The sequence below is a fragment of the Gouania willdenowi genome, chromosome 20, assembly GCF_900634775.1.
Source record: "Gouania willdenowi chromosome 20, fGouWil2.1, whole genome shotgun sequence".
NCBI classification, from domain to species: Eukaryota; Metazoa; Chordata; class Actinopteri; order Blenniiformes; family Gobiesocidae; genus Gouania; species Gouania willdenowi.
Genome location: NC_041063.1, coordinates 18,658,077 through 18,672,646, shown reverse-complemented (window position 1 = coordinate 18,672,646; position 14,570 = coordinate 18,658,077). Strand labels below are relative to the sequence as shown.

General features: G+C 36.4%; 1 protein-coding gene across 3 annotated transcripts in view; it reads left to right on the top strand.

Annotated features, from left to right (window-relative positions):
* The first annotated feature begins 436 nt into the window (after positions 1-436).
* Positions 437-14,570, top strand: part of trpa1b (transient receptor potential cation channel, subfamily A, member 1b) — a 32,140-nt gene continuing 18,006 nt past the window's right edge. Inside the window, exons 1-9 of one of the 3 annotated variants that reach the window (XM_028434381.1) lie at positions 437-573; positions 3,238-3,348; positions 4,292-4,454; positions 4,610-4,785; positions 7,117-7,224; positions 7,337-7,445; positions 10,189-10,334; positions 11,794-11,930; positions 14,316-14,364. In XM_028434381.1, the coding sequence (XP_028290182.1) occupies positions 3,253-3,348; positions 4,292-4,454; positions 4,610-4,785; positions 7,117-7,224; positions 7,337-7,445; positions 10,189-10,334; positions 11,794-11,930; positions 14,316-14,364 (984 nt within the window). In that variant the 5' untranslated portion in view covers positions 437-573; positions 3,238-3,252. Of the gene's footprint in view, positions 574-2,596; positions 2,797-3,237; positions 3,349-4,291; positions 4,455-4,609; positions 4,786-7,116; positions 7,225-7,336; positions 7,446-10,188; positions 10,335-11,793; positions 11,931-14,315; positions 14,365-14,570 lie in introns of those variants that run through there. The other 2 variants (XM_028434383.1, XM_028434382.1) reach the window with 2 other exon arrangements.

The window sequence follows — 14,570 nt, the reverse complement described above, 5'->3', positions numbered from 1 at the left end:
TGTGAATTCTACTGAAGTCACAATGTGCGTTGATCATTTTAAACCAAAAACAAAAAAAGTAATTTACTCAGTAAAGGTTGGGTGTAGAAATGTAACAAATTACTTATTTTAAAGCATACTTAAGCACAAGTAAAATCACTGATTTAGAAATATGGTCAAAAACATACAAATACCAATAAAAGCAACTCAACTACAGTAATGCAAGGACTTGTGATCCATTACTTTCACCACTGGAATCCACCACAAAAGGCCAAATTTAACTACACCAATAATGAGCTACATGAGAATTTACACAAAAATAGCATCTAGCATTCAAACACAAAATAAAGACTTTGAGAGGGATTGAGAAGCATCGTGTTCACTGCCTAATATCCTCTCACGTTACAAGAACGAGCTGCCTCCTTGTCTCTGTGAAAACATAATGAGTCATTGGTCACCAGGGGCAGCATCTGGCCTGCATTAGGAGATGGACTGGGAAATGCTTTCTTTCCCCACACTATTTAAACCCCCTTTGGAGTTGGGAGGAGAGCATCTAGAGTGCTGAGCTCTACAGCTACATCACACATGCAGTAGGTGAGTATTTACCTTGAACTTTTAATGTAGGAACTTGACTTTTTACGCAGGTTGGTTTCTTTGCGTTTCTGAAGCAGTTTTGAATATTCAAAAGTGCAAATTGAATTATGATGTAATATTTTTTAATCAAACAAAGTTAATGTACTTTTTACATTGTAATAATGTACTTAAACAGGTGAGCAGGAGGCTCATATTAAGGATATTATAGTATGGAGGCAGATTTGTGTTTATTATTAAATCAAACAAAACTAACATTAGTATTTTTTTTTTTTCAAATGCTGGTGATATTAAATTAAAAAAAGATTCTCATGAAACTATACATTTTGTTTACGTTTTTTTTTGCATTTTTGTTTGTATTGTTTAATTTATGTTGGCATTTCCTGAAGTTGTGGTTGCAGTTCAACTACATGATACAACTATATGATGTTAGAAGTCTTTTTAGTAAAAATATTAGCAATGTTAGTTTTGTTTGCAAATCTTTTTTTTAAGTTGCAAATTAATTTTTTCAAGATTTTTTTCTTAGGTTGTTTTTTTTTTTTCTTCAAATTCTGGAAACACAGACCTTGCCATTTTTGTCCAGTTTAAGTCACATCTGTGTGATCAGAAGTGTTCAAAAGGGACTTTTGAGTTTTTACTCTCTTTCATGTGAGGATGTTATTGTTTGACTCTGTAGCATTAGGAGATTTTATCAGTGTCTGTCAGAGCGCATCCTCAATTAGTCATCTCAATTACAAATCTCCGATGACACTTATTTGCCACAGCAGCTGGGAAATGATGCCGAAGATGACGTTTTGTGTCTTTTTAATCAAATTTCATAAATTCTGGAGGAGGCTCTGATTGTTTTCTCTCACTTCCAGTGAAAGTGGAAGACGGTGCAAAGGGCATCATCGATTAAAAATTTACATGGTGGTCAAGACTCAAGTACCGACTTCACTTCCTTTGATGGGTTTTAGTGGGGAGAGTTTATCGGGTACAAATGCTTCTATCGATGTCTCTTTAAAGGCATTAGCACAGGAAAAACATCTTTAACTGCATTATATTACTTTTATTCACAGACAAAGCTACACCTAATGGTTTAGATATAAACACATTATCTTGTGTGGTTCCCCAAAGTCAACGATACAACAAAAAGGTGACTTTCCTTTGCCTTCTCTCAGAGCACTGATCTATAAGCTACTGCTTCAAAGTAAGTTTCCTCTCACTGTGAAAATATGCAGTGTCATGATCTGGTAACAGAACCAGAAGAACATCGATTGAAATTCTCCAACAATCACTTATCTACAAACCTACCACAGATCTTTGATGTGTCTCTGTGGTGCGATTAAAAGGATTTTATAATGTAACTTTTAACGCCCCAGCTGTGAAGAAATAAAGCACCTTCTCTAAAAGAGTTTTCTCTATCCTAACACTCGGTGGATTAAAAAGCCTAAAAAGCTTTGGACATTATCACTGCACACTCACATGGCTGGACTGAAATTATTGTGATGGATAAGGGCAGACATGGTCAACTGGTGGCCCGAGGGCCACATCTATATGATACCTTTGGGTGGCCCCTAAGTAAATGCACAAAATCAATCCAAACACACACAAAATGAAAGAAATATACACAAAAGGAGAACAAAAATGTACAAAATGACTCCAAAATGACACAAAACATCAACAAAAATACTCAAAATGACTATAAAAAACCCCAAAATGACAACAAAAAACTACGTAATTTAAAAAAAAAACAAAATTGTAATAAAAATGCACAAAATGACGCCAATAACACAGCACTAAAAAAATAAAAATATACAAAATGAATTAAAAATTCCAGAAAAATACACAAAATGACAACAAAAATGTACAAAATGACTCCAAAAATACACAAAAACAACAAAAATACTCAAAATGACTATTAAAACAAACAAAAGGACAACAAGAAAATAAATAATAAAAAACACAAAATGATAATAAAAATGCACAAAATGACCCCAATAACACACACATTACAATAATAAAAATATACAAACTTAAAGGCAGGGTAGGTAATTTTCGAAAGCTAGCAATATTTTAAAAGTAGCATCCTCCGAGAGCTCTGCCTTTATCCCTCCCCCTCCCCTCTGTGCTCCCTCTAAAGCCACATCCCTCACTCACATGCACGAGTACTGGTTCTCCAATAGCGGACATCAGCTCATCGCTTGTATTGTGTAGAAACTTTGTCGTCTCATGTCTCATTCAGCGGTAAGTAAACACTAAACTTTGTTATTATATGTTAAAAAACGTGACCAAAAACTCAGTTTTAACTCTGTCACTGGCCTTAAGTGTCGGCTCGTGTACGCGAGGGGTCGAGAATGAGCAGGGAGATGTGATTGGTTAAAAAAAAAAAAACAACAAAAGTTGGTCAAAGTTATTACAGGTTTACATTTTTTGCTCTTTTTTTAGAGCACATAATATCTTAATTTCTGTCAGGACAAAGAAGATTTCAACCAAAAACTTGAAAAGTGTAGCTGAGAAAATTACCTACCCTATCTTTAATTAAAAAAAAAAAAAAAAAAAAAGATTCCAGTCTCGTCTCTGGATTATTTTTTTGTACTTTTTTATTTTCGACCTCACAGTCATTTGTCATTACTGGTGTGTATCGGTGCCACTTCTGCCACAGTTACCACCGGCTTGTCTTTGCAGAGTTTCAGCTGAAGCATGAACTTTGGCAGGGATGTGGCCCGGCAGACCAGCTGTTACACGTATGTGATAGAGGATGAAGATCCAACCCTGGCAACCCTCAATGTATTTGAGGTGAGGGAAAAAAAAAATACATCACAGGGGGATTCTTACCTTCAGAACCAAAAAGTTTTGGTAACACTTTATATTAAAATGCACCAAAAAACTCTTTGTTAATGGCTTACTATCATGCAGAATAAGGCATTACTAAGTACTTAATGACTAGTTCAGAGCTACTGTGTTACTGATGTGCATGCTAATAAGCAACTAAATAATGGTTACTAGGTGTACCTTAATATAAAGTGTTATCAAAGTTTTGTACGACAAGAAAGATTTTCTGTAAATTTAAGAATTCAAAAAAGGTAGAAATTTTTTTTTACAATGTACAGACTTCATTGTTTTACTGTCACATGGTCACTTTATTATGGTGCAATTTCTTATTTTCAAATCTACGATTGTTAAACCTAAAAATATTATTCTAATGTTATAATGTTCTTTTTTTTCTATTGTAATTTCTTATTTTGTGAATGAATATCAATACAATTTATTTTTCTGGGGGCAAATACCTTATTAGAAGCTTAATAAATGATAATTTTTTTATTTATGGAGAAGGGGTGGAATTAAATAAGCACGTGGTTTTTTAATATGTAAAATAAAAAACACAATTTTCCATCTGTAATGATGCAATTCTTGCTTTTTGTATTACATATTAAAAATAAACCGTCAAAAAAACAAAAAAAAAACAGGTGTGAATAGTTAATGTAATGCCTTTCATAATATTCATAATGCAATAAGAGAAAGCAGGGGTTGATCTATTGTTGTGAAAACCTTGCAGGGACAGTTTAGTATATGTGTTTGCATCACATTACTGTATGAGGTAATGTTTGGTCGTGTGTGAAAACTAGTTATTGAGTAATAAATGGCGCATACAAGCAAACATTGAATTATGCACTGGTTTGTTGAATGCAAAGCTAAATAAATGGATATTGACATTTCTTTGTTTCATATTCCAACCCAGTTGGCAGAGCGTGGGGACCAGGTGAACCTGGTGAACCTGGTGAAGAAGGACCCCGAGGTCCTGGGTGAGAAAGACTGTAGTGGTGCCAGCCCCCTCCATCATGCTGCCAGGGGGGGACACATCAGCCTTATCCAATTCATCAGCTCTGTGGTGAACTCTCAAGGTAAGAATGTGTCTCTCACACTGTTTATAGGAGCAACTGCAGCATCTATTTGAGTCAGCAATAAAAAACAATAAGTCTGAGCGTCTGCTTGGCTTAACGTGTGTTTGCTTTTCTGCGTGTGCATATTTGCATATGTGATCATAATGTCACTACAGAGCTGAACAGCTGTGATGAGCAGGGTAATGTTCCCCTACACTGGGCCGTGGAGAAGAACAGGGTGGAGAGCTGCAAGGCTCTGCTGGATCTGGGTGCAGACCCCAACGTTCTCAACACGGTCCTGCTGTCCCCCCTGCACATGGCCATCAACCTCCAACACAACAACCTGGTGGCGGTGAGAGGGCCACCATTCTCGTAACAGTCATACACCATTAACCCCCTGCCCAGTCATTTCAGAAACAAACAAAAAGCACAACCTGTTTCCGATTCAAAATTCTTGACATCTCTTTTTTTTTTTAAAAAAAAATCATTTTTACCAGGGTTGGGGTCAAATACAATTTTCAGTTACAATTACGTTTCCAGCTATCCACGTTCAATTATAATTAAATTATAATTATAGTGACCAGCATGTTTACCTATTACCATTAAAAAAAAATTTTCATCCTTAAGTCAATTACATTCTCAATTACTAGAGTTCCATAACAATTAATCACAATTACTGAGTTTGAAATAAATAACCTAAAACATGTTAAAGCTAGGGTAGGTAATTTTCTCCAGATTGACTTTTTAAGTTCTTGGTTGAAATTTTCTTTATGTCCTGACAGAAATTAAAATCCTATGTGCTCTGAAAAAGGAGCAAAGAAAATACGTCATCTGTAGGAGCTGTAAACCTGTAAAAAAAAAAAATAAATAAATAAAAAAAAAAAAGGCGGAGCCCTCGGAGGATACTACATTAAAAATCATGCTATCTTTTGAAAATTACCCTGCCTTTAACCTTCCTCTTGTCTCTTATAACAGGTCCTAAATCAGCTGTAAAGTACACAAAAAATATCATATCATCTAATATCTTTCCTATTTATTAGTTTCCTTGTTAGGCTTCCTAATCAATGAAAATACAGGTTTTATTATTTGTGGTGTGGGTGTCTGAGCCTTTTTTTGCAACAGTATACCCCTCGATTTTAATCTTTTTTAAATGGTAAAATGTGGGAAAGCTTGACATAAAACATATTTTGGTAATTGTTAACTACATACTGTATGTATAGAACTGAGACATTGCTCCTCAGTTTTGTGCGAAATTATATTTGACAACTTTTAAAGAATTTTCATGGCAATTACAAAGTGAATTATCTAAACTAAATTACAATCAAATTGCTATTACAACAGATTTCTAAAATTAGACCCCAACCCTGCTTTTTACATTATATTTTAAGATAATTCCTTGTTTTTGAGTGAAATTCTACAAATTGGATTACAACATGTGTACATTGTAATCGAATGCCCACAAATGTTTGTATAAAATATTTCTGTAACCACAGGGATGTAGTTTGTACGTCTGAAAGAAGTGCTTCTCCACAGAAATACAACGTGATTATCAACCAAACCACCACGATTACGGAAAGAGTAGTTGTGGTTTAACAATGGACTGCATTAGAAGGACCTTCTTTCTTTCTTTCTTTTGTAATCGCAGCAACTCATTGGGGAAAAATAAGGAAATCAGTTTGAGAAATGGTTACTACTTTAATAAGAACAAGAGCACTCAGACTCTAGGCACCAATTATCTTCTTTGCCAGATATTGGCAGTTATCTGGACCATTTACACTTTAAAGGCTTGGAAAATTTTTTAAATTCCTATTAATAACGACACAGTAGGTCCAAAAAAATTAAGAAATCCACCCAGATGAGACTTGGTGGGGTAGTGGAGGAATCAATCAGACACAACAGAGTCAAATTTAGAAAAGATTGCTCAATGACGAACCAAGATCGAGTATTCAAATGTTTCAATGATGATTTTCTTTAAAAAAATAAGATAAAAAAGAATTATCCAGAATCAATTTGTTGATCCAAAACCCCTTAAAAATGTAATGGAATCTTCCATGGCATAAGATCTATCAGTAGAAATGATAAAAGTACTGACGTAATGCTGCTAACAGTCAAACAAACAAACAAATGTTGGTGAATATATTACTTCATTAGCAGAGGTAACGATCTGGCTGTAAGGACAACATGGAAAAAAAACACCACACAAAAACCAGGGTGAGGCAGCATTATAAACGTCATACAATTTAAATACAGCCAATGAGGGAAAAAAAAAGACGTACGGATTGAATGAATAATATAAAATACATTTCAAGTAATTATCAACATTAGCCTTATCAGATGTGAAGAGATATGTATTGTATGTTTTTGTGTGAGCAAACGACAGGAACATGGTGTGTGTGTGTGTGAGTTTATACAGACAAAGATCTCCAAATGTTCAGAGTTGACCTTGGTGAATGATAGGTATTTTAAAGTTTTCTCTTTTATGTGTTTGAAAACTATTCATATGGACTCCCAAGAGCCATTCCCAAGTCTCTGATCGATGTTTGCTCGTGTGACAAACCCTGACTATAAAAAACCTTGTCCAGTCATGGTAGAGGCAAACTGATAAATGTAGTGCTGTAAAAGTTAAAGGATGCAAGTTCAAAGCTGAAAGGATGCTCACTGTTAATGTGTTTGCTTCCTGCAGCTGCTGTTGTCCTACAGCGTTACAGATTGTAACCTACAGGGAGACCTGGAGAACACCCCAGTGATACTGGCCTGCTCCAGTAATAACTGTGAAGCTCTCGAGTTACTGGTACATACAGTGTATCTGTACAACTTAATACATATGAACTCCCCTCCCCATGTTTGGCTGTGATAAATCTCTGTATCTGTCTCTTTCTCATCTGTTCTATTGTATGTCAAAGTTAAAGCATGGAGGAAAGCTCTGCCAGCAGAACAAGCTTGGCCATTTCCCAATACATGCCGCTGCCTTCGCGGGAGCGAGGAAATCAATGGAAGTGATTCTGAAAGCTGGTAGGGATTTCCCAATCATCAAAAACTCAGAACTGACATTCAAACATTTGGTAAAGGCAAGCAGACGGTGAGCCGATCATTGATCAGATAGTTAAAATAACAACTGCTTACCAACAGTGAAAGATCTGGTTGGAAAATTAGGATTTTTTGGTAACACTTGACTTGAAGTTTTATACATAAGGCTGACATCACACTGTAATTATCTGTTATTAGCATGAATAAGGTGTCATGAAGGTTGTTTGCTAAATTATGACACATTTGGAGCTACGTTGGCATTTTTTGGGTTAGGTGGAAGGATCTAGTGAGGTTAGGTAGGGTTCGGGTTAGGGATAGATAGGGTTCGGGTTAAGTTTAGGGTTAGGTAGGGTTCAGATTCAGGTTAGGGTTAAGGTTAGGTAGGGTTAGGGCTATGTAGGGTTAGGGTTAAGGTTAGGTTAGGGTTATTAAAAATAGCACGGGCTCAGGATATCCTTTCGGCCCCCAATTAAAAAATCCCATTTTGTTATTTTAATATTGGCTTTAGGTGGGGTTTTCCTTTAATCATAAGATTAAAAGTAATCATAAAAAATTAAAAGAATAAAAGATAAAATGTAAAACAATTCAAACGATCAGACACCCGTAAAAGGGACATAAAAAGAGGCGTTGGTCCCCATGGGAGTTTGGAACAACAGGGGGCGCGGTCCCCGCGCAGCAACCTGAAACAAATTGATAAAACAGTGGAAACCTCTAAAAACTTGCTGAACAATTCATAAATAATTTAATAAGAGTTTAAAAATTGATTAGGTAGGAGTGGCAGGGTGGGGTAAGGGGTTAGGGTTAGGTATGGAAAGGAAGGGTTAGGGTTAGGAAAGGGATAGGTTAGGGTTAGGGAAGGAAGGTGAGGGTTAGGGTATGGGGGGGGTTTTTTGGTTTAGGTATGGGGAGGGGAAGTTAGGGTTAGGAAAGGGGGGGTTAGGTTTAGGTACTGGGGGGGGGGGGGAAAGGGGGGGGGGGTGTTAGGGTAGGTTTGGGAGGGGTGGTTAGGGTTAGGAAGGGGGGAGGGTTAGGGTTTAGGAAAGTGGGTTAGGGTTAGGGTAGGTTTGGGAGGGACGGTTAGGGTTAGGAAGGGGGGAGGGTTAGGTTAGATTTTGGGCAAAGGAATAGTGTTTTGTGGTTAGGGAAAAGAAGGGGGTCAGGGGGATCCAGAGGTGATTATGGGAGAGGAACTATAAAAAAACACACACACAATATAAAAACAATTCATAATGAAGGTACATTGGGGAGGAAAAAAATGTTCCCCTCCCTTAGTTCCTCTCCCATGGTCCTGTTTCTGTATTATTGGTATCCCCCGCGCCCATCTCTCCCTATTAACATTTGTTGTTTTAAAAGGAAATTTAAAATTTCTAAATAATTAAATTTCTATGCTCAAATTTTAAAAAATAAAATAAATAAATAAATAAATAGCGTACTGCTAAAAAATTCATATATATATTATTAAGAGTGATAGACAGTGATATAAAAGATAATTCTAAGACAATTCATTAAAATTGGTTAAGACCAGCTCCTCCCCAAAAGAGTGCTAAAAATAGGAATATATATATTTTTAAAAAATTTTTTTTGCCTCAAACCGTAGGAGGAAGGGGCGGTGGTCCCAGGGTGGGTGTCAAAGGTGGAAGTGGGTAAAATTTTAAATAAATGCAAAACATGAATAAAACATGGGTAAAAAGTATATATACAACAATTGTAATAAAGGGTCAAAGATAAAAAGCACACGTATACCCTGTTCCACCTAAGAAGTCATTTCAGAGTTTAAAATTGTCCACCCCGGGGAGAGGCGCCTCTATCCCAGTATAAAAACATTAAAACAACTTTCCTTTTTCTTAATTGATAAATAAATAAATAAGTAATTAATAATATAATAAAATATAAGTGCTGTTGTTTTTTTTAAAAAAAGAAATTGAAAGGTGAGGGTTGGGTAGGGTTCAGATTAATTATAAAGTTAGGATTAAGGTTAAGTAGGGTTAGCGTTAAGGTTAAGATTAGGGTTATGTAGGGTTAGGGTTAAGGTTAGGGTTAGGTAGCGTTCGGATTAGGGTTAAAGTTAGGGTTAGAGAGGGTTAGGGTTAAAGTTAGGTAGGGTTCGGGTAACTAATCAATCCAAATCTCCAAATCAATACCAATAATTATTCAGTGATTTTGAGTGGCACATATTAATCGTTCATGAAACTCCCGAGATTTAAAAAAAAAAAAAGTTATAAAAAACAAGTTACTATGTGGGTAAAGCATAAGACTTTAATTTACAACCAATAACTTGATTAAAATAGAGAAACAAATGTAAAACTTTCCTTCAAGCTTTATGAATAAGGCTGGCATTTCTCTGTTATTAGGTGTCGTTCGCTAAATGATGACACCTTTAGAGCTATGTTGGCATTATTTGGGTTGAGTGGGGGGATCTAGTGGGGTTAATTAGGGTTAATGATAACCTTCATGACACTTTATTCATGCTAATAACAGGTGTCATGTCATAATAATGACAGCGTAATATTTAAAATATAACGTATTTATAAAACTTCAATTGAAGTGTTACAGAAGTGTTACAGATTTTTTTTTGCAGGTTTAGTCAGAGTTGTAAATATTTATGTGTTTAATAGGCATTTGCACAGTCCTGTATGTGAGGACAAAATTATTATTATTATTTTTTAATAAAAAGCATTGATGAGAGAGTCATTTTCAAGCTAATATCACTTTATCTTTCTGTTGGCAGGAGAAAAGCTGGGCCACGAAACTGCAAACCACATTAACTATTTGGACAAATCCAAGAGCAGCCCTCTCCATCTGGCCGTGCGTGGAGGGAATGTCGAGACCATCTGTCTCTGCATCGCTTCAGGAGCCAAAATTGACCAGCAACAGGTACTAGAAGCACAGAGAGCAGTTTATCAAGCTCATTTTAAACAATTTTGCAGCAAGAGCCACATCACCTGGCAACGACACTAAACAAACAAACAAATGTACTTTCCACTATCCATTCATGCATTGTGAGGTGCTTTGCATTGTTAGTGCATATTTGTTTACACCTGTGCAGCACCACACGGGCAAAAAAGTAAAGGCCTCACCATTTTTTGCATTTTTAAAGCATGTCAGAGGTTTTCCATCCATGTGAGTAATCAACATACCCGTCCTTGGGCCAATGTCCCAGCAGCAGGGTTGGAGAGCACAGAGATAGCTTAGGTTGGATGAAATCATACAAATTACGTCCACATACAAGGTGAAGCTGAGTAAAGTGATGACCAATCTCCTCCTCTCTGTCTAGATGAACTCATTAAAGGCTACGGTTACAGCGCTGAAACTCAGGCTTTGAGGTTGTTTGCTTTACAGGGGAAGGTTTGCAATATGTATGCTACATATCCTACTCAAGCAGAAGTACTGTTACTTGATTGAAATTGTACTTAAGTACAAGTAAGTCATACATAAAATAATAAAGTAAAAGTAAATAGTAGCTCAATTAAATATTACTCAAAGTAAAAGTTATTAGTTACTTTCACCCCCCATGTTTTATTTTTGGTAATAAATCTTGCCATGGTTCCCTTGCATAGAGAAAAACATCTCATATATAAACCAAATCGTACACAAAAATAAAAGATTTGTCAAAATGTACAATTATTTTTTGAATAAAAAAACACCAATGTATTCAATTAAAAATAAAAATGAATTCCCAGGTTTTAAGTACAACTACAATTATTCTCTAAACCTGAGAAAATAACCAGCATTCAATGCTGTTTTGGCAACGTGCGTTACGTTTCATCTGAATTTTTGTAGTTTCACGATGTCCGTTGAATGTTTCAAACCAAAAAACAATAATTTACTCAGTAACGGTTGGGTGTAGAAATGTAAAGAATTACTTTACTTCTTTTAAAACCTACTTAAGTACAAGTAAAATTAGAATCTTTACATTTCCTGAGGAAAACGCAAGTGAGGATGCAGGTGCTAGCCCGTGTTATTGGACACTGCATTAGCATTACTATTATCCTAGTATTAGCTAGCATTCGCATTAGCCTAGTATTAACATTAGCTTTACTATTAACCTAGCATTAAATTTGCATTACCATTAGCCTAGCATTAAATTAGCATTAGCATTAACTGGCATCAGCATTAGCTAGCATTAGCAAACCTTAGCATCATCCTAGCATTAAGAGAAATGTAATGAATCACTTTACTTCTTTTAAAAGATATTTTTAAAAAGTACAAGTACCCATAAAAGCAACTCAATTACAGTAACATGAGTAGTTTTAATCCGTTACTTTCACCTCTGGATGTATGTATGTATGAAGTGAATAAACCAACCCCACGTCTGTGTTCTTTTGTGGATCAGAATGACAGGTCGACACCACTGCACTTAGCCTGCACTCAGGGCGCTACTGAGGTGGTCAGAGTGATGCTCACCTCCGTGGAGCGAGTGGAAGATGTGATTAATCTCACTGATGGGGCACATCAGACCCCTCTGCACAAGTGAGTCCCAATGCTGCACACCGACCACCGAGTCTGATCTAATCTATGGCAGATTATTTAAAGTGAAGACTATGTGTTGTGGCTTTGACATTAGAGAAGTATTTTTATACTCCCCTTTTAATAAAGTTTTTCTTACCCTTCCTTAGGGAGGGCTGGTGATGGTCACTGTTATGCAATAAAATAAATGTATTTATTCAACTGCAATAAGAAAACTTGCATTGCTGTTGCAAAAAGATTCACCTACATATAGCGTTGACCTTCAACAGCATGTGCAGACAAGGAAAAAAAAACAAAAAAACAAGTATAGACTATATGGCTACGTTCACACTGCAAGCCTTAATGCTCAATTTCCAATATTTTGCTCAGATCCGACATGTATCAGATTCTAGTGTGAACGGTATGTGGTTCCAATCTGACCCGCGTGCTCATTGTCACGTTTGTCTCAAAGTTTTTGTGCAGTGGAGCCAGAGAATGAATGTGCAGGTGGAGGACGAGGAGTAAGAAAAAGAGAGCCAAATATGATTTTTTTTTGGGCTTTTTGTGGTGCCGATTTGCTTTTAAACACAGACTATTTATGATATGAACCTTCAAGCTTTGAAACAAACCCAATAGAGCTAAACTGTAACCTACAGGTGCGACAGACATTAGGTGTTTATATCCGTGCGCAACTCGAAACCTTATACAAAGGACATATTTACACTTGTTTTAGTGATAAGCCTGCTTTTATTAATGCACGGGGAAACAATCACACGTCAAACACACGCAGGTGCACAGTGCACGCGTGAGACATTGGATCTATTTACATAATCTATGTATCAAATATAAGGATAATCCATGTTCTTGTGCAGAAAAAGGATTGATACAACTGTAGATGATTAAAGCCTGTCTCATTTCTGTCCCTGTAGCGCGCAGTTGCGCACAACACTTATTTTTTTGCAGCACAGCCCTCCTGCCTCCAGCTGTGCTATAAAGAGACGTCAACGTATCAAATGCACATTAAATCCTCCTTGACCGTTCACACTGAGGGCGCGTTGAAAAAAATCAGCTCTGTATCTGATTCAGGACCACACATGAAAGTGGCCTGAATCTGTTTTCAAATAATCGGATTTGGGCCAGATTTGCGTGCAGTGTGAACGCAGCCTATGCTGGGGCTTTTTTTAGAAATCTAAAGTATATGTGGAGTTTGCGGGGGCAGGGCAGCATTGCCCTCCCCTAGTGGTCAAAGATTTTCATTACAGTTTTCCCATATTCACTTGAAAAAACACAATCCTTAATATAATGTAAATAACATACAAATATTTTAATTGCCATAAAACACAGTGTCACTGTACAAAATATGTATGAATTAATTAGTTGTTCTTTTAAAAAAAAGTAATTTTTTGTCACTCTTTTTCTGTTGCGCAATTCTTCTTCAGGATGTAAATAGTGAAGTGACACTGCACCCAGCAGTTCATGTATGGTACTGCAGCAAAAATGACAGAAAGCAGCCTGATTTTATCATGAATTTACAACATTAAATGACGCGTTGACGCAAAATTCAATTATGTTACCAATCATTTTTGCATTATTGTATATGTTACACACATTGTGGTTGGCGCGAATCTTAAGATGGTCTGTATCAGGGGTCACCAGCCTTTCCGAAACTGCGCGCTACATCAAATTTACTGAATAATCACTTTAGTTTTTCTAAATGTATGCAATTGTTTCAATATATTTCAAAAGGGATTATCATGTTCCTATTTTAATAGCCACTAACAATGTTTTAACCAATTGTAAAACATGTAACAATTCAACAAGTTTGTAATATCTTGTAAAAAAAACAACAACCTCTTTTTGTTTATTTAAAACAACATTGTTTCCAAATTAACATCTTTAACAAGATATTTGCAGCAATTGAACACATTTTTTTTAATAAAAAATAAACATTTAAAGATGGTTAATTTGATACAAATACTTATCAAGTCCAGCAGTATTTAATCATACTAAAGTTCTGATTACATCTGTCATTTTTATTCATCTTTGTGAGTTTGAAACCTGGAAAGTAAATCAGATTTTAGATGGAGCTCATTGGTCACTAGAGCTCCTGAGGGCACCTCACACGTTCCGTGTGGGCTACCTGGTGCCCGCGGGCCCCATGTTGGTGACCCCTGGTCTATACATTTAACATTAATATTTGTTCTCCCCCTCCCTTACCCTCCCGGCAAGAATCTCAAACTCCGATTATGATCTAAAGTCTCATTAAGAAAAGATTTATGATGCCACTGATTGATCAGAATTAGTTAACATGAGATTTTACTACATTGACGCCTGACTGCAAAATTAAACCATATGTCGGGTTGTCATGTAGCACTTGCTGGTTCACAGCTGCTGTGTTTGCTTTTGCAGAGCTACAACATTTGACCACACAGAGCTGGTGGAGTACCTCATTTCCTTGGTAAATAACACACACACACACACACACACACACACACACACACACACACACACACACACACACACACACACACACACACACACACACACACACACACACACACACACACACACACACACACACACACACACACACACAATTCAAATAATCCTTCTTGTCCCTAGAATGTCACAGTCCTGCACATTTTCCATGATTCCTTGTTCTAA